General features: G+C 33.7%; 1 protein-coding gene across 2 annotated transcripts; it reads right to left on the reverse strand.

Annotated features, from left to right (window-relative positions):
• Positions 1-1,824: 1,824 nt before the first annotated feature.
• Positions 1,825-22,858, reverse strand: LOC136806246 (probable phospholipid-transporting ATPase IA). 2 transcript variants are annotated; one of them, XM_067062803.1, is made up of 36 exons: positions 22,746-22,858; positions 22,379-22,532; positions 21,944-22,043; positions 21,659-21,757; positions 21,470-21,515; positions 21,238-21,352; positions 20,932-21,055; positions 20,730-20,803; positions 20,434-20,545; positions 20,099-20,225; positions 19,878-19,913; positions 19,262-19,353; positions 19,036-19,071; positions 18,711-18,788; positions 18,114-18,202; positions 17,947-18,013; positions 17,394-17,508; positions 12,231-12,313; positions 11,922-11,983; positions 11,128-11,285; positions 10,607-10,953; positions 10,156-10,302; positions 9,839-9,865; positions 9,595-9,677; positions 9,140-9,326; positions 8,817-8,927; positions 8,308-8,505; positions 7,861-7,939; positions 7,177-7,238; positions 6,029-6,085; positions 5,457-5,564; positions 4,492-4,580; positions 4,169-4,229; positions 3,529-3,628; positions 2,911-2,957; positions 1,825-2,662 (listed from the first exon to the last, which is right to left on the reverse strand). In XM_067062803.1, the coding sequence occupies exons 1-36, from the start codon at positions 22,795-22,797 to the stop codon at positions 2,609-2,611; spliced, it is 3,576 nt and encodes a 1,191-aa protein (XP_066918904.1). In that variant the 5' UTR covers positions 22,798-22,858; the 3' UTR covers positions 1,825-2,608. The 2 variants fall into 2 exon arrangements, with proteins under 2 accessions (XP_066918904.1, XP_066918905.1); XM_067062804.1 differs by having other exon boundaries at positions 2,360-2,662; positions 22,379-22,514; positions 22,676-22,752.
• Between the last annotated feature and the right edge of the window lie 3,854 nt (positions 22,859-26,712).

Consider the following 26,712-nt stretch of genomic DNA (forward strand, 5'->3'; position numbering starts at 1 on the left):
GGCTGCGTTTAGACCAACTGGCATTTTTAATTTGGCATTTGCTCATGAGGGATTCGATTTTAATAGCTTTTCCATTGTATTTTCTGTCATGGCATTTAAGGAATCGTCTTTTTAGAGTCATTACTGAAAAGGTGATTCGCTCAAGTTCAACTTTGACAGATCAAACAATGAAAAGCATGGAATTTCTCAAAAACTGCAGTCATTAAGACTGAAACTTTTTGCCGTAGGGCTAGGCTATGGCAAATCTTGCAAATTTTACAATCTATAGAAAGAACTGAATAAAAAACGTGCAAATACTTTAAAAAATCAAAAATGTCATTTTTTCTCTTTGTTTTGGTTCCTTTGTTTGATTTGAAATGCCAGAAAAGGGGATTCCTTTGCTCAAAATGGCATTTCAAATGCCAACACGCTGGCATCATTAGGCATTTGACAAACCGAACAATTGCGCGGAACAATACAATTCAAAAGAATACTGCAAGCAATTACAAATGCCATAGGCTGGTCTAAACGCAGCCAAAGATGCTACATTACTGATTTCTTGATCAACAAATAGTCATCAAATACGACAGAGATAGAACAACAGAAATTCAGATGTTATCATTCCAGCCGCGGCTTTCTTATACTATGCATTAATTTAGAAAAATTTTCCAAAAAATTTAAAATAGTTCAATTCTTTGCGGACAGTTTGAGAAAATTTCGAAACAAAAAGGTTAATTACCCATTAAAACTTAGCACTTTTTATAGTCTAGCAAGCTAGACGACTAATTTATACCATAGTTTATACATAGTAGAAATAAAGCAAAAAGTAATGAATGGAACAATTTTAGTCGTCTAGAAACCTTTGTGCACTTACTCCAAACAAAGGAAAAGTGTCAATATTGCAATTATAATTTTTTCCTGCTCAAAATAATTCTTGAGAAAAAAGAATATGTGTGGATTTGTGTATTGAAAGTTTTTCATTTGAGTTGATTTCGTTTTGAGAGTTTGTTGTTGCTTGATAAATTGTTTTCTCGCTACGCAAGTTTCTGCGTAGCTAGCCCCTGTATCTATAAGGCTGGAACACCGGATTCTTCCAGTCGTTTATACAAACTAAATCCCGTATTATTATTATTAGTATTAGTATTATTAGTATTACACGCATTATAAACGACTCCAGTCTACACTTTTTATAGAACAAGGCGATGCAACCTATTATTAACGTATTTTTAAAGTTCATAACGTCATTTTTGCAATTAAATTCTTAATCGCATCGTTAACCACACTCTTCAATGACGCGCCAATGTTTACAAAATTGATTTTGATGTTTTTTCTTACATTTTTTTATCGAACGTTTTAATTGCATTCGAAATTCATTTTTTGAGAAAGAAAATCTTTAAGCAAACAATAAAAGAAAAACATAAAGAGAAAAATTTAAAACTTTTAGTGTAATTTAATTTCCTGACGGGGAAAAAGTAGTGAAAAAATTGTGCGATTAGCTCGTAATCACATAATAACTCGTACGTACAATTCGAAAATTACACTCGTGATTTTTTTGCTTCAAATTTTCCTCGTCCTTTCGGACTCGGAAAATTAATAACAAAAAAATCACTCTTACTCTTCAAGGGGTTTGATTAAAAAGCAATTTTTAAAGAAAATTCTTTGCTAAAAGTGTTAAAGAACCTAAAACATAACTTTTATGTTCAAATACTTGTTAGTTTTTCGACTATGGTCAGAGCCCTTAATCTAGCGCTTTCTTTGTTTTCAAACACGTGGCATATTTTTCGAAATCTGGCGTTTGTGTGAAAAACACGAGGACTGACGGAATTTATGAATTTCTTCAAATAATTCAGTAGAATTTTCTCATGATATATTCGCAAAAAAGAACATAATTTTTATACAATCTACACTTTGTACACTAAAGAAGAAAAAGCCTAAGAGAAAATCTATATTATACATCCTACCCCATTGCAAAAAATGAAAATACATATGCTACTTAACGCAATTTTTAAAGAAATATCACCAAAGTGAAAAACACCATTTTGCTCGCTTAAAAAAGGCCTGGTTCCCTGAGTCCCTGAAAAACCAACAGTGTACCGAAAAGTGACTGACTCAAAGAGGGGTAAAAATATTCCAATCAATTTGTTTTTGTTGATAGTTTTTTAGTTTTTCAGGGTTTAGACCAGAGAACAAATCAACTCCTTGTGAAGAAAAATCTGGTTCAACGGGTTGCGAACGCTCGAAAAACATCTGATAGCGAAAGAGGAAATTTTAGATACTTAAGACATCACTTTAGGCATCAATATTGTTTCTGTGTTACCTTTATGAGACTAAAAATGGAAATTCAACTTAAACAGTTGCTTATTGAATGACTGCTTGGATTGAAGTTTACCAGGCTATTACAAAATAGGAGGGGCTAGATTGTGACATAAGGAAAAACTCAAAAAAAGCATTAGAACTCCCTACAACTAAGCAAAAGCTCATAAAAAAACAAAAAATTCCCACGAGCAAAATTTTATAAAAAATATAATGAATTTCGAAGAACTGTGAAGAAGATATTGATTACTTAAAAAATGAAAATATATATTAATAAATTCTTCTTCCTCTTCTTCTTTCCTGAAAGGACTGGGATCTAGTTGCCGGTTGGTTTTGTGAAAGTGGAATCCGTCTTTAACATCACGTCATTCTGAAAGGAAATTCAAAAACAAAATAGTTATTTCAAAAGGGAGAGTTGTTTCTGCAGAAAAAGCACTCATCAAAAAGTCTAGTGTACTACATATTAATTTGCTGATATTTTCATTTTCAAAGATGTCTGTGTGGATTGCTTTCATAGTTGGGCATGAGCACAAGCTACGAATTCATCAATCTTTCCTTAAAGTTAACTTTTATCCTTTGACAAGTGAAACGATAGGAAAAATAACCATTCTCTCTCACCATAAGGATTCCTTTAGGTTTTTCTGCTGTATTGAATGCAAACCCATCTAAAAAGTAAACAAAAATTGTTATTCCAATAATCTCCACCGAAATTAAACTGAAGATAGCGAGCAGGGGTTTCGTCGTACAATCTCGGGCAAAAGGTTGTGTAGACTTTTCAAAAATGCATGACAAATTTCATTTTTACCAGGGCCAATGTTATTTTATTGGGTTTGGAGAGTTTGGGTGACAATCCCAGATGCCAAATCCCCTCGACATTGCAATAAATGAATTTTTGCAAAGTCTTCAGGCTATTTTTTTGTCTGAGATTGAAGATTGAAGGTTCAATGAGTTTGCTCTTCAACTTTTTCGAGAAGACATCTATTAGAACATATTTGAGATGATTTAATCAATTAAAAAGAACTTTTCAGAGCTCTCTGCTGCACCCACCAACGGTGTGGCAGAAGTTCACTCATTTTCAGTCATTTGTTTGTCCGAGATTTTACCCCATTTAGAACCCTTTGAATTGCAAGACTATCAACTAGGGACTTCTCATCAGGGATAGGTACCCCCCATAAGAGACAACTCTCAGTCCTGTACAAATATTAACGATTTGATGAAGTATGTGAAAAGACGTACGATTAGATTGAATCGAAGCGTTCGTTCCAACTCTTTCACGTGGTTCGCGGTAAACTATGGGGAAACCGTTATCATCCAGTGTCCAATTAGCTGGATCGTCCTGAAATTAACATAAACGAAAGTTATTGAGATAAGATAGACCTTTTCATAAATAACGTCACGAGCAACACCTACCTCGTTTTCAAAATATTGCTATGGTAATTAATTCCCAAAGGAGTTCATAGGGAGTTTACTTCGTTTATAAAAATTCTGTCAGACTCCGTAAGGTTTAGACAAAATTTGACGAACTAACTACATGCGGTTGCGTCGCATAAAAGATGTCACGGATCCTAAGGATTGGCCCCCTACTAATAAGCAAAATAAACAAAAATTAATGGAAGGGACAAAATTGTAGTTTAAACAAACTGATATTACCCCGTTACGATAAATGTATTATCATATAACACCAATATAATAGTATCATATAACACCAATATTATAGTATCAGTATTACACGGATTATAAACGACTCCAGTGTACACATCAATCTCGGGCCACATCTTATAATATGAACTGAGGTTTAAATTTATGGTTCGACACGTTTACACATTTCAACTCATTTTTTCACAATGAATATATCGAGGAATAAGTGTTAAATTACCCCTGAAAGTTCGATCTCTTGAATTCTTTGTCGAGTATTCTTTTTGAATTCTCTTTGGAATCTAAAACGAGAATTTGGTTGTTGTTTAGAAGTTGGTCAATATCATGCTTTTCAGAAGAATTTTAAGAGAGCTTGCATGATAACAGATAAAAGAGCTCCTCCGATTTAAGCTAAACCATTTTATTAATCGTCACATTTCTCTCTCCGATAAATCAAATTGCTGCTAAAACAACAAACAAAATGGAACCCTTTCTACCAGATTGGTCCAAACTATCGTACCAGGTATATAGATAAACAAACCATTTAAAGGTTGATTTACTTACGCATGGTATAAGAAATCAGGAGCTAGTGTAATGACAGGAATACAAAGAATTGTCAACCAAAATGTCGGACACGAGTACAACATCATATCCTATAATAACAAAATTGCCGAAATTCCTTTTATTTTGGTATGTACTACAGTCGTTAGTTGCAAAGTTTACTAGATATACATGTTTGTTTTATAAGCAAGTGTATGCCCATTGGTCAGGCTCGTATATGCTTAAGTTCTTCAAAGCATCCAGGCATAGCTTATGCTTATTATATGCTTATGAATCATGCTTATGATTCACCCTGAGCCAAGTTTTGCTTCCAAAGCAGTGGAATGTGTCTTATTTACCTGACCTCTACAAAACCTTTTTAAACAGATAAAAAATTACAACTTGAAAAATATTTCAGGCTGACATATATGTTTATGTTATGCTTAGGAATTCTGCAAATCTGAATGCTTATTAAAAGAACATGTAGGGGTCGAGCCTTTCAAAACAATTGCAAAATGGAGCTAATGGATCAAACTGAAAATATGTTGCAGTTCTAAAAAGTTGTTGTTTTGATTTGTGAAACGAAAGAGAAGAAAACTCTACTATTATATGACGAATAAACCTTTCGAAAGAAGATAAAATGGTGATCTTTTTGGGGAAAGGAAGGAGGGGTACAATGTTTTTGTGATGAAGAACATAGTAGACTTCGTTGTTTTCATAAGGGAAAAAGATGAGCAAAGATGAGAAAAAGTGCATTCTAGGGTGTGAAATTTGGAAAACCTGACCATATTTTGTTCAAAAATTTTCAAAAAAAGTGCACCGTAAGGGTCCGATTTTTCGGCCGAAATTATACTCAAATTTGACTAAATTTTCTCTGCACTGAAATGGTCCGATTTTAAAAACCTAATATTTTGGGTCGAAAGTACGGTCGTTTTTGAATCGAGTGCCCCCCGGGAATCTCTTTTTGTATTTCTCAAAAGAGTCATCACCTGTCCGATCATATTTGGAGCTAGAGTCATCGCGATGAACGGTCTGCAATAAATCAAGAGGAACAAAAACCAACTGCCTATACTGCCCCATATAGCAAAATGTGATAACTAAAACAAGAACGTATAAATTAAAAGTTAAATCGATACTTAACTATTGGTAAAATAGTCTTCAAGTTGGGGACATGGAATTTAGTATATTAAAGAAATTTCATCTTATTTTTAAATTGGAAACCAATTGTATTTCGGAGCGTTGAGCTGCCAATTTTATTTTGACTCCAAAAACCTAATGGCATGATAGAATTTTGTTCAAGCTACAATAACAATTGTAAAGTTTTCTTGATCTATTATTTGATTCCATTTCCAAGAAAGTCTCCTTTCATGGTGTAAGAGGGAACTCTTTTCTTACACGAAATTTCTTCCTTTTTAGAAAAAAAGAAGTGTATCCAAAATACCATGGGGAATTAGAAAAGTTAAGGGAATCAGAAAATATCAGGAGAATGACGTCAGCAATATTATCGGTGACGACAAACGGTTAGAAGAGGAAGAACATTTATTTGAATAAAGTTACATACAATATTCCATGTATCTAGCTCGATGGCTGCTTTCAAACAAACTGCTATCACCACACACTAAAAGAGAAGAACCAAAATAGACATTTCAGTGGTTAAATGCTAGGCCCTTAAAATGACTTATTTATTTTTAAACCTTTAAACCCACTCGGGTTTGGGTCAAAAGACAATTTCCAGGCAAGTTAAGAACATAGACCTATAAACCACAAAATACTAATATCCATCTATTTTTAGAAATGTGACTCTATTTTACAAGGAAGGACGCAAACAATTTATTAAGATTGCGGAGGCAATCCCCCTATGCTATTTTGAGATACTTGGCGTGATCTATCTATGAAATATGGAGAAAAAAAACATCCGTGATAAAGATTATTTTCAAATTTTTTCAATCTAATTCAAATTTTCGTAATTTTTGGAAACGTATAACCGTTACCGTGAAAACTAACACGTTTTTTATAAGGAACACGTCTATAAGAAACTAAAATGGTCTGAAAAAAAAGGAATTGTTAAGGTACTGCTCAGGCTGAGAATAAGAAAACAATTTAATGAACATTAAATTAAACTTGCACACATTTACAAAAACTTATACAAAAAGTTGATAACATATTGATGAAACAACGTTCAATAAACGTCTTTTCTGTAATGCAATCAATTGTTTAACACACCCTTTTTCTCACAGACTTACAGGGAACCCTTCCAACTGGAAGAATTGGCCAAAATATCGTCCCCAGTAGAAAATTGTACTCTGTCCCCGCTGAAAATGATCAGATAAGCAAATCCACACTGCAAAATATTGTGCTATTTCTACCATCCCTACTGAATTTTCTGGCTAGAAAACAATCAAATCCCCGGCCATAAACACATGGCAATATCAATCCCAATCGAGTTTTGGTCCGTTTATTTTTACCCAACTGGCTGATAAAATCCCATCGGGTCTGTGAGAAGGGGCAAAAGGGGGTGTTTTAACGAAACATCAATTCTATCCAAACTTAGCAGCTAAGTAAATAAGGAACTCGATGAAGAGCTTTGAGGCTGCTGAAATTCTCTGAAAAATAAGGAACTCCAGGCTCGGAGCTAAGTTAAGTTTCCTTATAAAAAACGTGTACGGAATTTTCGAAAACATAAATCTTTTACATCGTAAGGCAACTTACAGTGTATACAACATTTCCGACGAACCATTGCCCGACAGTCGAGCCATCACCGAATGGTGTATCTGAATTAGGAAAAGATAACCAAAAAATGATGTTAAGTTGGCTCAGAATTAAGTTCCGAAAATGGCTCTATAATATATTTCAAAAACAAAAAAATGTAAGTATAAGATGAGGGGCAGAGACTTGCATGAAAAAAAGATGGGGTGTGTTTTGATTTTTTAATACATCGACCTATCGGGCGAAGTAACGAATAAAGAATGTTGTCGAATTGAATTTGTTTGCAAACAATCATAATTTCTTTCCGTTAAAAATTTCAGAAAGTAATTTTTTATGACAGAATTCTTTGTTACAAATATGACTGCTGAAGAGGATTAGTAGCCTAGGAAAAAATGTAATTTCATGTAATCGTCCTAACCACTATTGTTCAAACAATTAGCGAGAGAATGTGCTTTCATAAACTCTTTGGCTAGCCACCGAACGGTTTCCCTTTGAGGTTAGATACAAGTCTCCATTTCGGAAATAATGAATCTCTCTTAATTCCATTTTAATGATTACTACAGGAAACAATCTCACATAATGATGAGAAATTATTGACACGAGTTGAAATTAAAATTACTTTCAAAATTGTACTTTTTCGGTTGTAAAAGGGAATTTGGAGCGAAAAAGAGAAAATGAAGTTCTTACCGAATTTGAAAACATAAGCAGGAAGATAATAAAGAATGATTGAATGCATGATGGCTGTTCCTATCCATAACCAAAATACCTGACAATTAAAGGTGTATTTATCAATACAATAATAAGACAAGATGTAAAATGAGATTGGATTGCTGAGCTTTATATATAAGCCAGGCAAATTTTTAATCCAAACCAACCCAAAATCTTTGATCGAAGTTTTTTGAAATTGTACCCTCTAATGGTACCACTACTCAATGTGGGTGTATATGCACCGAAAGCGCACTGACCACTACACTTTGCCTTAAATACTTTTGATGTGGCGCCATTGGACGTTAGAAAAAGTTCTAACGCTGCGAAAAAACACCGATCAAAGATGGCGGATACAGCAAAGTCCAGAGTTTCATTAAAGGTCAGTGGATTTGATAAGCAGTGATTAGAAAGAAACAAAAACAATACCTTAACATTGAATAGGTCAGACTGCTGTGAATTTTTGTATAATTTGGGAACTTTCTCGCGAGCCGTCTCCGAGCAGGTCCGATCGAATAAGCCGAATGCGAGAGGTGGTAAGAAAGTGAAAATGACGTTGTATAAACCGATACACCATTTGTCGAAAAGAATTTGTCCGGAAAACCCGTTCACTGTTGCAAACCAAAGCTGAAAAAAAAAGCATTCCCGATTGATGTTCAATACACCTTATAGGTACTCAAAAGTCCATTAAAAAAGGCTCAATATAATTGATTGATGCTGTGTTTGATCCAATTTAGAAAAAGTTTTCTGAGCATAATGAGAGCTGAGAGGTTAAGTAAATGTGGCACTGGTTTGGTTAAACATCACTCATTATCGATATTTTCGATAATCTACCAAAATAGATCAGCAAGATGTATTCATTCGATGTTATTCATTAGCACTAGAGTTCTGAATTGAAGAAAATGACTTTAAAAAATCTTGAGAAAATATATACATACCTCGATAACGTATAAACAGATATTTTTGTAGAATGAGTATAAGATTAATTTGGCCAATCGTTGATAGCTAAATGCGCCATGAACCAAAAGTAATCGATTCAAATATTTGAACTGAAAATTAAGAAGAAGAAAGGTTAGAGGTATTTCGTTATTAAATGACTTAATATCTGCATTGTTCGAGGGTGATATTTCAATAAATTCACAATAAATACAATAGGCTTCTGTTCATCCTGTAGCGAAAAGAGATTCTTATTCTACAGGAAGTTTAAGAGGTCTGTGATTCAGACTATAAATACAGTTAAGAAAATAAGAGCTTTTCTAACCTGCGCGATAGCGTAATCAGAGGCACCAGCAGCTTGCAAACCTTCTTGTCCACTGATTCCGACACCGACGTGCGCCGATTGGATCATACTGACATCATTAGCACCATCTCCCACAGCTAACGTGATCGCTCCTTGCACGTTCTCCTTCACCAGTTGTACCAACAATGATTTTTGAAGAGGTGATACTCTACAAGTAATTAAAGTTAAGTATAAGACTCTAGACATGAAAGTTGCTGTGAAATTCATGAATTCTACAATTGAGAGAACAACCTCCTCAGACTATTTCATGACATCATACATCACTTGTTGAATGCAGTGATTCCCACAATCTCCAGAGTAGGACCCTACTACGACATATGCATTTACACAGTGGCCGTCAATGTATAATCTTTCAATTTCAGACGCGACGCAGCATTCTGAGTCGATCTGTAAGCTACTGATTATAGAAATCTAACCTGCAAGCGACGACAGCTCGACAAACCAAAGCAAGGTCCAGAAAATCCTCCTTCACTTCCTCCGATAATGCATGATGAATATTCTGTGAAAAAGAGGGAACATATTCAAAAATCATTTCAATATTTTCACTCACAAGACAGCAGGGTGCGCTTTGCCTTTGAATATTGGAAAGCTTGGAAAAACTACAATAATTCAGTATTTAATAACAAACAAAACAAAAATACAAAAGGAATTCAATCTTACACTTCCTGTCATAATGAGCGCCAAATCCTGAAAAAATTGAAAGAATATTGAAAATAAGGGTCATAAGCAATAAGTTCCATGATATCTTTAAAATTGAGCCCATTCAAGAAGGGGTTTTTTTCAATGAAAATGACCATATCTATATCTATAAGACGTTCAAGAATCTCTCAGGAAAGATTCAAATTCGTACCTTTATCAATAATACTTTTGAATTCAAAGTTTCTAGCATTTAAGGTTAGAAAATTTTTTTGATTTTAGAGCACTTTTTTAATACCCTGTTAAAAGTATGGATAGTTCAAAGTGATCACCATTCATACCTTAATCACCGAAGCTTCCCTCTTAGGTTTCTTGGGTCTAAAGCAAGGCAACCGTTGTAAAAATTTAGGCCAAATCGATTGTTCGTCTGGTTGAAAGCGTTCGATATGATATTGATCGATCTTCGAATTGATCCATTGTTTGACTTGCTGCAATGGAAACATTTTAAATACTCAAAAACTTATTCAAAAGCAAAGTTTCGGAGACTCAAGACTCTGATAAACAAGAAACAAAAGTAAAACAAATCCCTCAATGCTATCCTAAGACACGTCGAGCCATCAATTTTTTTGATTGGTAATACCTTCTGCTGCTGTCCAATAGCACAAACTTTTTAAGAGACTTTTCTTATTTTCATAAAATGAAGCATCTTCTTTTTTCTACATTGGTTCCGAAAGAAACATTCGGTTTTTCTGAAGATATATAATACAGTTAACTGAAACAAAGCCCCCTTACCTCTCTGGTCGAGCCTTCTTCGCATATCAATAATTCTAAATGCCTGGTCAGTAATTTACACGAAAATCCGATATTTATTGCTGTTTCCTGTTTATCACCAGTCAACACCCAAATCTTGATATTGGCTTGAGAGAGCTTGGCGATACTCTCAGGGACCTCATCCTGAAGTTTATCTTCAATCGCTGTGGCGCCCATTAAAGTTAAATTCTTTTCTATGAGTTCAGCAACTTCAGCTACTTTCGTGTCTCGATTATCAATTTCAAGGCTCGCTTTATGAAATAACATATTCCATTCTTCATATTCTTGAGGGTCGAGATCAGTGTACGCAATACAAAGTGTACGTAGTCCTAAAAGTTAAAATAAACAAAAAGATAAATTAAATAACGTATGCGCGAACCTAAAGAGTTTCTTTAAACTTTACAAACCCTTCTTCGAAAATTTGGATGTAAATAAAAAAAAGAAGAAAAAACTACCAAAACTCTGTGATCAGTTTTCTCAGGTTCACAAATTTCTGATTTTACCCTCGTTGGCGAAGTCTCTGAGATGTTGTAGAGTCTGTTCGACCATTTCATTTTGATGTTCTGCCAGGCGTTCAAAGATGACGTTATCAGCTCCCTTGGTCATCACCTTAATCTGACCTTCAGGCGTCTTCACAATCACTGACATACGCTTACGGGTACTTGAACGAGAAGAAAAAAATAAAGGTTATGAACTTAATGGAAAAACCAATTTTGATACAAGGTGTATTTTTTTCAGTGACCTACAAAAAAGTTTATTTTCACATTCTTTCCAAAATTATTCAAAATAGTGTAGTGTTTCCCTGGCGGCTCCCCGGGCAGTCCGCCCGGTGATCAAGCCATGAAAATTTCGAAAAGAATTTTTTAGTTAGGAGTGATTTATTTGCGGAGAACGTCCCCTCTCTGTACATTTGAGTAAGATTGCTTGTAGTACCTTGTCTAGGTTAAATTTGTTTTTGTTTAATATCGACCCAGTAAACAAAATGAAACAATAATTTAATCAAAAGATATTTCAAAGTTTTCAAGGAACTCGTGGAAACTACCTTATCTGCTCTTTTTACACGCCCCTTATTGGCGTAATAAGGGCTGGTGAAAAGGATCGGAATTAAATAAAGGCCGGTCTAAAAATATAAAAAATTGAGCTTTGGACTAATAAGGGCCGGTGTAAAAAAATCCAATAAGATTTTTGGTTTAAGTCAAAGCTTCATTGTCTCGTAGACACTCTAATCAGCTCATTTAGTCTGAGGTGGTGATGGATTTCAAAGGACGTTTTCAGTATTGTTTCAATTCATACATACCTGTTGAATTCAAGCACATTCAAAATTTCATAAATTCTGTCCACTCTTTCACCGTTTCGTTCCTAAAAAAACAAGGGGTTTAAAAAGTAAGATTCCTTTAAACCTCGTCCAGTCTAATTTTGTCCGGGATATACTTTTTAAGACCCGGGTTTCCATAATCAGCATGAAATTTCCGTTCCAACGATGTATAACAACTCCATTCACCTTCTGGGTTAAGCAAAATTTCCATTTCTCGATTCTACTCTCAGACTATAAGGAGCTATCTAAAGGTGAAACACATGCACAAATGAGCAAAATAAAATAACTTACAACGTCGATAATGACGGCTGTCGGAGTTCTGGTGGTGAAGCGACATCCCATTTGCACTGAACCTTTTACTAACGCCTCTTCGTCTAAAAAGAATCAGCAAATCCCATGATTAACACGTTTACCGTAAGTTGGTCTAACGTCGACATCCCTCTTCTAATTTCGACACCCGTTTTTAGAGAGATCGTGTTCAAAAAAGAATGACATTTTTGTTATTTTTTGTTGATAAATTTCAAACAGCTATGATTTGTGATAAATTGTGGCTATCAAAAAAAGAAAAAAATCCCAAAAGAGGAATATACAAAATTTTTTGTTCCGAAAAGAACGAAGTCTGTAGTGTAATTAAGCGGTGTTTAAATAGTCTAGCAAGCTAGACGACTAATTCAGACATATTAGAAATAAAGCAAAAAAGTAAATTTTAGTCGTCTAGAAACCTTTGTGCACTAACTCCAAACAAAAAAAAAGTGTCAATATCGCAATTAAAATGTTTTCCCGCTCAAAAAAAGTTCTTGAAAATAAAATGTGTGTGGATTTGTGTGTTAAAAATGTTTCATTTGAGTTGATTTTATTTTGAGAGTTTGTTGTTGCTTGATAAATTGTTTTTTCACTACGCAAGTTTCTGCGTAGCTAGGCCCGGTATCTATAAGGCTGGAACACCGGATTCTTCCAGTCGTTTATACAAACTAAATCCCGTATCACTATTTGTGTTTATTATTAGTATTACATGCATTATAAACGACTCCAGTCTAGTGTTTAAAAAGCGTTTGAACTGTGTGAAAAAATGCGGCTAATTTTCACTGCGGCTAACCATGCAAAGCTCACTTGAAAGCCATATAACTTCTTTACGGATGAAGGAAGCAAGTCAAGATTTCGGGGATACCCTGGTAAAGGACTGAAGAAACCATATCTGTGAAGAAATGTGGCTCAAGCCATTAAATTTGTGAGTATTTGTGGTTTATTTTTGAAAAACAATATCCTTTGACAAAAAGCATGTTTTACTTAAAGGATAATGTGAAATTAAGCGGGAATTATTGGAAAATAGTTATTTCAGATATAGAACTATGATATTTGATCAAAATTAACCCAAAATTGAAATTTTGTGGCTTTAAAGACATTTCTTTGGTAAATATAACTTATTGTGTTTTCATTAAGTTTTTAAATTAAATTTATCAACCATCAGAGCAGTTGAAATTTTATTTTTTATGGATTTAGTGAAGTCAGTGGCTACTCAAATTTTATGCGATACACCTTCTCACATTCTTGAAAGAAAGTATAAAATGGGTTTTCTGATAACAGTTTTAAACAAAAACCCCATTTCCCAGTCCTGTCAGAGCTAAATGTTAATTTTCACATCTAGGATATACATTTTTTTACATATTAAATCACGTCATGGTGTTAAAAGTGATTATTGTGGCTAATTTAACATATTTTACAAGCTACATATTTTCTTTAAAATTGGAAACATTTATTATCCTACTTTACTTTAGAAACCTTGGTTTTGTCAGGGATTTTGAGAAATAAATTCTTATCATATTTTTGAATGTAGTGGCTACTTAAACGTGACTGCAATATTTCTCTCTCCTAAAACTTAGTGAAAATGTGTGGTTTTTTCATCAAAAAATGATGTTTTTCAATAAAAACCACAATTTTTTTTCCAGAATCTTCCAGTTAAAGGTTCAAAATTAAAACCAATAAGAATCACATAACATTTTTCAGCAATGCACACAATTTATTTAATAAAATGATTAGTGTGGCTAAATTGAATTCTTACAAGCAGGTTTGAATCTATTAGTTTAGAATTGGAAACATTACTATGCTGACTGTACTTTTAGAAACTTTTGTTTTAGTTTGTCAAAGGATTTTAGGAAGTAAATTCTTATTCCATTTGTGATTAGTGGCTACTTGATTCACAATAATTTGTTCATAGGAGAGTATATTCCTCAACGTAATTCTGTAATTCCATTCAGTTGACATTTAATTTCTCTCAGCAAAAGGTTGAGTAGAAAAAAGAATTGTAGAATTTTAGAATTTCAGCTTTAGCCACATTTCACTTTATTTTTATTTAGTGATACGATTTTTTAAAATCATTTTAAAGACAATTTCTATTCCGATAATTTGATATTTTTTTTGTTTTATTTCAGGATGTGCTGTTATCTTGAGGTCTTGGCAAAAATTTAGCCACATTTTTTCCCTCAAATGACTATAAGACGTTTTAATTGATTTTGTTTAATTGTGGAAGGTTTTAAAATACTTTATATGAACAAATTCTCGTCTTTAAACTTGTTTATAGTAAATCATGCGTCATCTTATTTGTTAGATTTTAGCGATTTTTACTATTTTGGATAATTTTTAGATATAGGAGTTTCGAGTACTTTAGCCACATTTCCCCCCTATTCTACACAACAACTGTGTTATAATATCACAGAAAGCTTTTTGTTCTATTCTTCTCAGTTCTGAGAAATTGTTTCTCAATTAAATGTGCACAAGTGTGGCTAATAATTTGACAGGTCTGAAAAGAAGGGTCGTATATGAAGCCCAAAAAATCCCAAAACAACACTAGCTTGCTATAAATTACAATGAGTGTTTTGTACTTTTAGTATCCCTCTACTAAGTTTTTGTTATTGTGATGATGTGTGAAGTGATGTGGCCTTAGTTTTCAAAAAGTAGGGTAATTACCCTAAGTGATTCAACCACATTTTCCGTTTTTGTTTCAATTCGAGTACTGAATCTTACCATAACCTTTCAAGAAACAATGTTTACATAAATTTTCACAACTATTTAGTTTTATCAGTTAAGATAGTTTTAACTATTTTAAGTTTAACTTCAAAGACACCACAATATTTCACACTTTTGGTCAAAAATTGTTTCACATAATTATACTGGGCAATACTATGGGGCATCTTCAGCTTAAATTCATAGATCTTTTGGTGATTGTCGCTTTTGTGTAAGAATGAGGCTAACTTTCCGTAAACATACAAAAGAGTCATTTTTAGCCCCAATAATTCACATTTTGGAATAGTTTTGGTTCAGGCAGCTTAGTGAAAGGGTAAAGAATCCTCCCCTAAAACTTTACAAGATCAAACCCATTTTTCGTTAATGTATGTCAATTTTCTCAAAACTATAGTTTTTTGTGAATTTTCATTTTGTCATTCTTTTTTGAACACGATCGAGATAGGAATAATAGGAAGGTCGGAATAGCTGATTGAAACTAATTTTCTTTGATTAGCAATCAGAGAGGAAACAAGTGATACTTTTATGGACCTACCTGGTTATGCATTTAACACATTTATAATTGATATCTACGTGACGTGGCCATTAAACAATCATTCAGAACACAAATAGTGACGATCTATTAAAATTAGTCGTTTGTTTCTTATAAAAAAACGTTTAGAAACCAAAATTTCATGCTTATTCTTTCACATTCAAGACTTCGTGAGCAAAAAAAACATCCATCTCATCAAAAAATTGAGTAATTTGGCTAAGAACATTGATGTATGCTTATTAATAGTGATTCTTATAGCGTTTTTTGAGCTGAAAAATTCTTTTTTTACAAAAACCTGCTTGCCATCTTCTACCTACTTTCACGCAAAAAATCAGAAAAAAACAATGATCCAATATTTCACAAAGTCCAAAAAAAACCTTTTTTGGCCGTTTTTTAGCTGAAATTTACCCCGAAAATGTTTTTCCAAAAATCGAGCTCCGTCTCATTCGAGGGTTTATAGTTATGCATCTTTGTGCTAAAAATCATAAAGAATGAAAGAGCCAATCTCGAGGAAAGCTAATACCTAAGTAATTGATAATGTGCTTATAAAAAAATATCGAATTTGGCCAGTTTTTTTTATAAAAACACGCTAAGCAACCAAAATTTCATGTCTAAACACACATACTCTCTAAAAGTAAGCCCTCGTGAGCAAAAAAAACATCTATCTCATAAAAAAATTGAGTAATTTGACTAAGAACATTGATGTATGCTTATTAATAGTGATTCTTATAGATAAACATGCGTTTTTTGAGCCAACAAATTTTTTTTGCAAAAGTCTGCTTGAGCCATCTTTTACCTATGATGGTACCCTACTTTCATGCAAAAAATCAGAAAAAATTAATCATCCAATTTTTCACAAAGTCCAAAAAACCCGTTTTTTAGCCGTTTTTTTTTACCCAAATTCGCCCAAATTTTTTTTTTCCGAAAATCGGGCTCTTGACCACCACCATTTTGCACCTTTCTACCAAAAATCTAAAGATTCCTATGATTCAATCCTGAAAAAAGTTGGTAACAGACGAACGGACGAACGAACGGAGGAACAAACACAGGTTAATTTATAGGACCTCCACCGGTGTAGGTCCAAAAATATCTCTAAAGAAGGGTGTCGGTATTAGAAGAGGGATGTCGACGTTAGACCAACTCACGGTAATGATTAACAATGTTGATGACTAAGCCTATAAATCATTGCAATGAAATCAAACTGAATAGTGCTCGATAATAAACAAACAAGATACTAGAGCTAAGTAATATAGTCGAACGTGCGCAACGCACTGGGCTCAACTTCATTGGCTTCAAATTATTCATAGGCCCAATTGTAGACCCCCAGATATTCACCCAATGAACAAGTGTGCCAAATTTCAGCCAAATCCGACAATTTTGGAGGCCTGTAGGCTGCTCCAAAGTTTTAGCCTCGTTTTGGCAAAAAACTCGTCCCCAGGCCCCAAAAATCTAAATTTTTGAAAATTGCAAAAAGCACCCCCCAGACATTCACACAAGGAACAAGTGTGCAAAATTTCAGCCAAATCGAACAATTTTTGAAGTCTCCAGGCTGCCCCAAAGTTTTCGGACGGACAGACAGATAGACAGACATACATACATACATACAGACAGACATTGTCAGATTCTAGCTCAACTGAAGTTGAGAATTAGAAAAACAGTTTTCTTTCAATAAAAGTACACGATTCAATGTTTCGTGCTTCTGCAATTGTTCAAATGAGAAATTATCTAAAAACTTATCATACCATTACTAAGCCTATATATATAGTCTAGAAGTATAAAACCTTCAACTACTCAAAATGGAAACCCTAAAGGTGAGATTTCTACTCTGTTTAAAAATAACATAGCAATGATGGGGGGAGGGGGTTGTAAGGGCAGTGAGAGACTATCTTAATCATTGGACTTACCCGGTGAGGCGCCTTGGTAAATGATATGTGTGCTATCTTCACGGTCACGCTCAGGAACTACTGTGTGACAGACCGACAACAAAGATACAAAGTCTTGAATATTTTCTTTTTGTTCCTATAGGAAAATGAAAAAAAGAGGAAAAATTATTTGTCGAAGCAGCCAGGTTCTTAAGAAGACTTCAATGGTTAATGATTTTCAATTTCCTTTTTCGCTTATTCTTCTCCAAATTGTATTGGGCTATTTTAGAAAAAGAATTGTACCACCTTTGTTGAGGAGGTCTTCCTGGGAAAGGTGACACCTGGATTTTTCTCTCTCAAGTTTTCAGGACTCAAACATGGATTGTTTTTTCTAATTTTCTGGACCACCTTGGATTTTCGAACTTGCTTTACTGACCTGGACCAGCCCACCTTGGACGTCACACCTACTCAACAAGGGAGGTACAATATATTTCTGGAATATCTCATTGCCATGGTTCGTCTTATAATAAAAACTACCAGCATAATGTATGAAAATGGACTAAAATTAAACATGGGATGATATCAAGTTTCTTACCTCAGTTCTCATTGCAAGGGAGAGTTGTGATGATAACTCTTCACCTTCTTTCCCTTTCTCAAACAAACTGTGAAAAAAGCGAAAAAATAATCAATAGTCAAGAAAGCAAACAGAAAAAAAAAAATCAAAATGAATGAGTCTTAAATAAAAAAATTAGCCTTAAGTACCTGTACACTTTGCCAGCGATGGACAACTTCTTCAACTCCATTATATTTCTTGTTAGAGTACCCGTTTTATCGGAAAATATATACTTCACCTATAAGACAAATAAAGTGCGAATATAAGGTGGATCTTTAAATAAAAAAGTCTCTTCAACTCGAACAAGTTTTATAGTCCCTTTAGTTAACAATGCCTTATGAACCTTACTCCATAACTCGTAATTTCCCTAACTCGAATGTGTGTTCTCCGTGCGTGTTCGAATTATGGAGACTCCACTGAATTACATAAAAATTTTTTTGAAAACATTACAAAATGCCAAAGGATAGACCTTTTCATAAATTACGTCATGAACATCACTTACCTCGTATTCAAACAATTACCGTGGTGATTATGTCCCTTGAGACATTAAATTATTTTTTATGAATAGAAAGTAGTCTTAATAAAATCTGCTGGGAGTTAATCACCATGGCAATAATTTCAAAACGAGACAAGTGATGTTCCTGACGTAATTTATGAAAAGGTCTATTGCCATACTAATCTATTGATTTTATTTGCCATAAAAATTATTTTAAAGACAAAACATCATCAAGGTGGTGATGACTGACCTGGCCCAGTTCTTCGTTTAAATTGGACGTGCGAGCCATTGCAGGAGTGTCAGATGGTTCATAATACATTTTCATGTCCTATAAAAAGAAAATACAATATTGATTACTCGACAATACTATATTTCTTGAATAGAATCTCAAACTACCATATTAATCTGAGTGTTAGCTTTGTTATTACTTTTAGAGGTTATTTTTATCTTTGATTCTATGTTCCCGAATAATTTCTATTATAGAGATGTTAGTGAGAATTCAAGATGGAAGCTACCCATCACAAAGCATTAAGCCGTTCTGTTTTCTTGAAAAAAGTCATTGTAAGAATAGTTACCCAGTTTATAAATTGAGCTTGAATGAATTTCACCACCTGTTAAAACAAATTTTAATAAATAAGAGAAAGAAACATTTAATTTGCACAAGAACTTCAAGGAAACAAGAACTTCAAGGAAATTCAACTAATTCCCAATTATTGGAGACTACATTCTCAAAGCATTTAACTTTAATAATTTATATACTATGTTTGAATAATTGGTATGGTACACAAAAACATTAACTACCTCAAGAGTAACCGGTAAACTGATGGGAATCAAATTGTTGTATAAGATGAAGAATGTCAAGAAAGTGAACCCAAAATTTTGAGCACTTGTTTCTGAAAAGTAAACAAAAAAAATAAACATCAGATCAGTTCAACTAGGTTAAAAATCAAAGAAATCATTTAGTCTAGATCTGTTAGGTCTTAATTTCATGAACATAGCACGAAACTTGGCACAGATATAGATAAAGATATTCTGAAAAATAAAATAAAATAATCAGGGACACTCCCGAAAACAGAGTTCAGTCAGCCCTTTTTGCTGACCTCATGGAATTTTCGAAAAGTTTTCAAACCATCAAGGGTTATATACTGCTGAAAAGTAAATCGAGTTCTAAAAAGATTGTTTGCTTACTTTTTTTTTGCTGAAAATCGAGTAAATAAAAGTGTTCCCTCAAGGCCTCCCCCAGGGTGAATGTGTGAATAGGATAGCAAAGTTCTTTTTCTGAATAATATTATGCATGCTTGTGCAAAGTTTCATTCTATTTTTATCGAAATGCAGGTAAGATATGCTTTAAGCCACACGAAAAACATGTAAGACTGTTGAGTGACAACAGAAAAGTTTTGAAGTTAAGAAAATTTACCTTGAAAACCAAAATACCAATCTTTTTCATGGTCACCTGTAAAAGAAAGTTAGGAAGGATAATTGTTTAGAATGTGTCATTATATTTCTTTGTTCATTGATTTATCCATATCTAACATAGAAAGAAAACAGTTAAAAAAAACGTTCTTGATTAAAAAAAATAGTACAATTATTGTGAAAGATCAGAGATGTTTATAGAAATTTGTATTGATGAGTACTTACTAGTCCAAACAATGCTTCCTATAGCACTAAAAAAAGCCAACGTGATGAGAAGACCAAACAAAAATAAGATTTGAAGGTTGGTTGTATGATCAACATTGGATCTCTTGATAGGTGCTGCTGTTGCATTCTGAAAATGAAAAAACAAACCAGTTCTTAAATGTTTCGTAAACAGAAGAGACAAAGTCATAATATTTCCATAAGGATCCTTAAATCAAAAACATTCCGTTTAACAGACCACCTTGCTTATGAACATCCATGTCCATCTGTTTTCTGAGAGTATTCACATCAATTCAAAATATTTCAAAAACTATAATATGATTATTTGTAATACACACCTGTAATAATTTACTTTCGTGCCCTGTATAAACAACAACCCCATATATCCATTGTGTATTACGTAATTGAGCACCTCTCAACAGGACTTGATCAGATGATAATGGTACTCCTCTGAAAAGGATAATTTTTGAGTAATGTCATATATTTTTGAATCCATAAGTAATTCATAATATCAGAGAACATTGACTAAACACATGAAAAAATACAGATAGTTACTGACATACTGATTACGAATGCAAAAAAGGCATTTAAACATATTACAATTTGAGCTAAGGTGTAAGGAACAATGACATACTCCTGATCATTTGCACGTATGTTTCCAACAAAATCATAGAGTCGGTTGTTTGGCCCTTCACAAACTATTTGACCCTAGAAAGCAAGCAGATAAGGGGTATTATTATATTCTGATAACATTGGATTAAAATAATTTTGCGCTCAATACCTTCACTTGATAGAAAAGAATGTTGTTTTTCTAATAAAAAAAATAAATATCCTACCCTCAGTTGCACGGCCAGCTGTTTACTCGTTATGCCAGCCGTCAGTGGCAGGGCTTGCCTGATTTTCAAATTTGTTTCCCCATCTAAATTTGCTGTCTCAATGTAGCACATACCCATCGGTTCACTGAAAAAGTTAGTAAAGTATAGATAGTTGAAGGGAAGTGTAATGAACCTGCAGGAAAAAAATTGAGAATTTTACAGAATAATAATGGGATTGAATTGAGTAGACAACAATGCATAAGTAAAGTCTATGCTGGTCTATGAGATAAAAGGTTACTTGTATTGGTACTAGTATGCAAAACATACCTTGATGCTATCAGGATAAGATCTGCTGGGAAGAATTCTCCATTTCCAATTTTCACTAAATCACCGACCATAACTTTTGTCCACCTGATCTTAACAAACTCATCATTGCGTACAACTGTGAAATAATAAGAGAAAAAAAAATGTTTGTGAATCTAAAAGAATTCAAGCTTCTATAAATAAAAAAAATTATTAAATTTAAAATTCTTCACATACTAAAAGAAACTTAAAATACCTTCTACAAGTCTGTTATTTATTTGATCATCTTGGCGATGGCGATTCTATTAAATGAAAAGAAATGTCAATCAGACCTAATTAGAATAAAATCATAAAAAGATAGAATTATGATAAGAAACTTGACAAAGCTTTCTTGAGTTATAACATGACAATCGATTTTCTTGAGACCTAATAAGTCGAGACTTACAAAGTCTTCTATGATTTCTTTGATTGCAGAGCACGATAGAACGATAAGTAACGGGATTGCAGTTGTATATCGACCAGTAGGTGAGACATTTGGAATTTGCTGAAAAGAAAAATTCAAAACAAATTTAGAAGAAGTGAAAAACCTAAAAGTCACATGCAATTAAAACAATTAGTGTAGGTTTGTACGAAAAGCTCTCTATGAAACATCCAGCTACATCCTCCGTTTACAAATTAAAAGCTAAAAAATCCAAATTAATAAGAATTTTTGGAAAGGAACTTAACTCACCTGTAGTAAAGCAATAAGAAGAAAGAAGAGATTTGCATATCGTGTAAATTGTTCAAGGAGAAACTTCGGGAAAAATGTTGCCAAGTTATATTTTGCTGTACTATAACAAAAAGAAGAAAACAAGTATAATAAACTTGATCACCACTGCCATCATTAATGAGATAGCAGATTTTTACTATCCTTTTCAACAGGTTTAGACCTAGGCACACCATATGACTGACCCACTACTGTCCTGTCGTTAACCCTTTAGCAAAAAATATTAAGTGGAAAGCAAGATAATCTTAATTGGGGCTGGAACTCACATCTGCCACAAGAAGAATGTTTGGAGCTTCAGGAGCAATGGCATTTGATTAAACAAAGTAAATAATAACAGTGTTAAAATAATAACTATTTTGACATTTTGAATTGGTAGGCAATGAAAAAATTGAAATATACCTAATTTTATTTGAACAAAACCTTTTGTGAGGTATGATTCGATTGTGTATGCTTATTTGACGTTCGTTTTTGTTTCCACCACCTTTATCCACCATATCATTCCCCTCATCACTGCCCGGTACTGATCCATAATTTTCTACAAGGGAATAAAGACCTAGGGAACATTAGATTTCAGTTTGAAAAAAATACAAATCTGTCAATCTTTTATCTTTGATATAATGCTAAACTTGAACAAAATTATCACAATTACATTAGTATAAACAAAACAATGAATGTATCAAAACATTAGTCCATTACCGTTCTGAGTAGCCATTTTCAAGAAAAAGACTTAATTCTCTCTGTATAGAAAATCAGAGTTACTTCTTACTTCTTTCAGGGCGATTTTTGTCTTTTGAAAAGAGTTTCTTTAGACAGTCCATCAGCTTGTTAATTTCTTTTCATGATATTTCATTTAATATTTATAAATAACCTAAAAGAACTTTTCTTTGTAGATTATAAAGGTTGTGAGAGGACAGGAAAAAAAACAAAACAACCAAAACAAAGTCTTTACAAAATATTTTCTTTAAAGAAGCTTTGAATAATGTTAAGCTGATTTTTAATTTTTATCTTTGTAACAAATATTTTTCCCTTGGGAGCTTGTTACTGAGGGAATCAAATATTTAAAAAGCAATCCAAAAAACCAAAGTGTCCTTGTCATGACATATTAATAGCATTATTTTTTTAGGCTTGTGAGGAGTTTGCATCCAACTTATACTTTAAATTACTTTATATGTTTCAAAATAAACCTCAAAATACAAACTATCCTTACTGGCAAACTGATTACTGGGGGCTAATTGCTGGGGGGGGGGGGGGGGGTTGGAAATTGTACTTCTGAAAACCCCAAAATAAGGTCAATATAGGCTATTTAGAACAAAATAAGTGGCCTTCTCTTTGAGAGCTGAAAATATTCTTGAAAATTAATAAACGTCTTATTTATTACAGTACAGGGCGTAATCAATAAAGTCGACTGATGAGATGCAAGTTTGGCAATCCCTACAGATGCATTGAGAAAAAAGCCTGTTTGTCAAAAGTGTTTGTTTATCGGTGCCAAAATATATTGATACCATTGGGTATTTTCAGGTTTTTTCAGAATTTAAAGCTTGGGTGAGAATTGGAATTTCAGTACTTCCACTTTTGCTTAATTGTTTTTTTTATATGGAAGCAGTCAAGTAAAGTCTGTCTGTGAAAAACACTTGTTATTGTCAAAAATATCATACTGAAGGTATTTCATTAAAGGTAAAAATATATGCATGTTCTTACGATGCGCTTTTGGATTCTGTGCCGTGTATAACATGGACCTGTGATACTTGTATTATATATTACACCTATATCACACATGTAATAGGAGTTATCTTTTTAATGTTATATGCGTGTTACATATATGTTATGTACGTACACGTGTTTTAGATAAAAATATAAATCTTGCCTTTAAACAAAGCCCCCTGACAGAAAAATACCTATTAGACAATCGCTTTATCATATCCCATTATACCTCCTGCATCACCTTGGGTATGATAACAAGAATTGATGAAAATAGCACCAAAAGGATTATATTTTATAAATATTTGATATATATTTTATATGTTACAAGTGCGTTACAATTTTCTGGTCTGTTGTTTGTATGACCTGTGACCTGTGTAATGACCTGTTGACCTGTGACCTGTGCTTCGAACTAGCCAACAAAAAGGCTGTAACTTTTGATAGTATTTGAATTGAATAACCGTTTTGTGCTTTTGAAAAAATATTTAAGAGTGGAATATTATCAAAAAAAAAAAATAAAGATTGAAAATTAAAATTTCGAGAAAATTCTAAAAACTTTTTCTGGGGCATTTATTTCCTGATCTGGTGACCGGAATTTTTTCTCCCAAAAATCAGGCTCCGTCAATTTCCAGGGTTTATGCTCCTTAGTGCAAAAAATCAGAAAAATTAAATGAGCAATTATTGAGTAAAGCTGGTAAAGAACTAACGCACATGGGTTTATCCATATGACCTCCCAGGTAGGTCCAAAAAGTAGAGACCTAAAATGGGCTTCAAATTCAATTTGCAGGTAGGCAGTTGTGATGTTGTTGGAGGGGCCTTGTAATCTTTTAGACTACCTTTGCCCATTATGGATTTTGTTATTAACAACTTAGTTTCTGTATTCAGCTTACTGAAGATTAAAGAATTTTAATGCTAAAAAAAGAAGAATAAAGCAACGAAAGTGCTAAGCATATAAATAAGTTTATCTAGGAATATTAAAGAGGTATAATAATTAAATGTATTATTAAAAGTGGATTTCAAGAGGACATGAAGAAAGCTTGGATATAAAAAATAATTAAAACTTACAGATTATGGGCTAATATAAAAAGATAACATAAGGGTTAAAAATATGTGGATAATACGTAATACTCAATTTGCGGGTAGCAAAATGTGAAATTTATATTTTTAGAAAGGGCTTTGCCCTGAGGAGCTTCAAAAGAGTAACTTATTTTGCGCTTGAATAGCCTGGTTTTTCTCAACTTCAGTTGAGCTAGAATCTCAGAATGTTTGTATGTTTGTATGTATGCATGTCCGCAAACTTTGGGGCAGCATAGAGGGCGAAATAATTGGAAATACGAAGCTGAATTGCGTACATTCGGAATTGCGGAAATCAACCTTTTTTCTTCGAAATTTCGGAAATCGGACAAAATTCCTTCGGTATTTCAGAATTCTGAAATTGTTTTGGTATTGGAAATCCATGAATTTTTGCTTCAAAATTTCGGTAATATAAAATTTTTATCCCCCTTTTTCTGAATTCATACATGAAAAATCAAATTTGACGAAAAATTAGTCAAAACGAGAAAAAATACCCCAAAAAATGGTATCGGAAATGCAAGTATTTTTTTATGGAATTTCAGAAATTTTAGAAAAATTATTCGGTACTTATAAATCGCAAACCCTGTACGCCCCCCACATCACGTGGGCTTTATAATTGAGTTTTTCTTAATCCAGAGTACCTATCCATTACAGTAAGACTCATAATTCTAACTTTACAATTAAAGGCATTCCCTTATCCTGAGTACCCATCACCCTAGATTAACAATTGAGCCTTTTCTATTCTTGAGTGTTTACAAAATAGTCGAACGTGCGCAACGCACTGGGCTCAACTTCAGTGGCTTAAAATCATTCATAAGCCCAATTGTAGACCCCCAGATATTCACCCAATGAACAAGTGTGCCAAATTTCAGCCAAATCCGACCATTTTTAAAGTCTCCAGGCTGCCCCAAAGTTTTAGCCTCGTTTTGGCGAAAAACTCGCCCCAGGCCCAAAATCAAAATTTTCAAAAAATGAAAAACACTCCCAATATTCCAAGGAACAAGTGGCCAAATTCAGCCAAATCCGACCTTTTTTGAAGTGTCAGGCTGCCAGCCTCGTTTTGGTGAAAAACCTCGTCCCCAGGCCCCAAAAATCAAAATTTTCAAAAAATGAAAAAAACACCCCCAGATATTCACCCAAGGAACAAGTGTGCCAAATTTCAGCCAAATCCGACCTTTTTTGAAGTGTCCGCGGCTGCAGCCTCGTTGGTGAAAACCTCGTCCCAGGCCCAAAAATAAAATTTCAAAAAATGAAAAAGACACCCCCAGATATTCACCCAGGAACAATGTGCCAAATTTCAGTCAACCGACCTTTTTGAAGTGTCCAGGCTGCCCAAAGTTTAGCCTCGTTTGGCGAAAAATCGTCCCCAGGACCCAAAAATTAAAATTTTCAAAAAATGAAAAAAACACCCCCAGATATTCACCCAAGGAACAAGTGTGCCAAATTTCAGCCAAATCCGACCTTTTTTGAAGTGTCCAGGCTGCCCCAAAGTTTTAGCCTCGTTTTGGCGAAAAACTCGTCCCCAGGCCCAAAAATTAAATTTCAAAATGAAAAAACACCCCCAGATATTCACCCAAGGAACAAGTGTGCCAAATTTCAGCCAAATCCGACCTTTTTTGAAGTGTCCAGCCTGCCCTAAAGTTTTCGGACGGACATACATACAGACAGACATACAGACATTCTCAGATTATAGCTCAACTGAAGTTGAGAAAAGTGTTCACAATTGGGCTTTCCACTTTCACAATTATACGTGCTTTAGCACATTACAATATTCTATAATTACCTTTTTAGATATTAGTACAATTGCCACCCACAAGCAATTAGCTCCCCCATTTTTGGGCACCTGAGAGTAGTGTATATTTAAGGAGAAACAAGCCTAACAAAAATTATAATCCAAGTAAATCAAAAAATAGAGCATTGACAATTGATATCAAAAGAAAACCAAGTGAAAGATATATAAA

The sequence above is a fragment of the Clytia hemisphaerica genome, unplaced genomic scaffold (assembly GCF_902728285.1).
Source record: "Clytia hemisphaerica strain Z4C2 unplaced genomic scaffold, Clytia hemisphaerica genome assembly, whole genome shotgun sequence".
NCBI lineage: Eukaryota > Metazoa > Cnidaria > Hydrozoa > Leptothecata > Clytiidae > Clytia > Clytia hemisphaerica.

Coding starts and splice junctions, on each gene's coding strand:
- LOC136806246 (XM_067062803.1), bottom strand. CDS start 22,797: ATGGACTGTCTAAAGAAACTCTTTTCAAAAGACAAAAATCGCCCTGAA. Junction 18,014..18,113: donor ATCGCTGGCAAAGTGTACAG/GTACTTAAGGCT, acceptor CTTTTTTCACAG/TTTGTTTGAGAAAGGGAAAG. Junction 10,303..10,606: donor AAGAAGGCTCGACCAGAGAG/GTAAGGGGGCTT, acceptor TTTCCATTGCAG/CAAGTCAAACAATGGATCAA.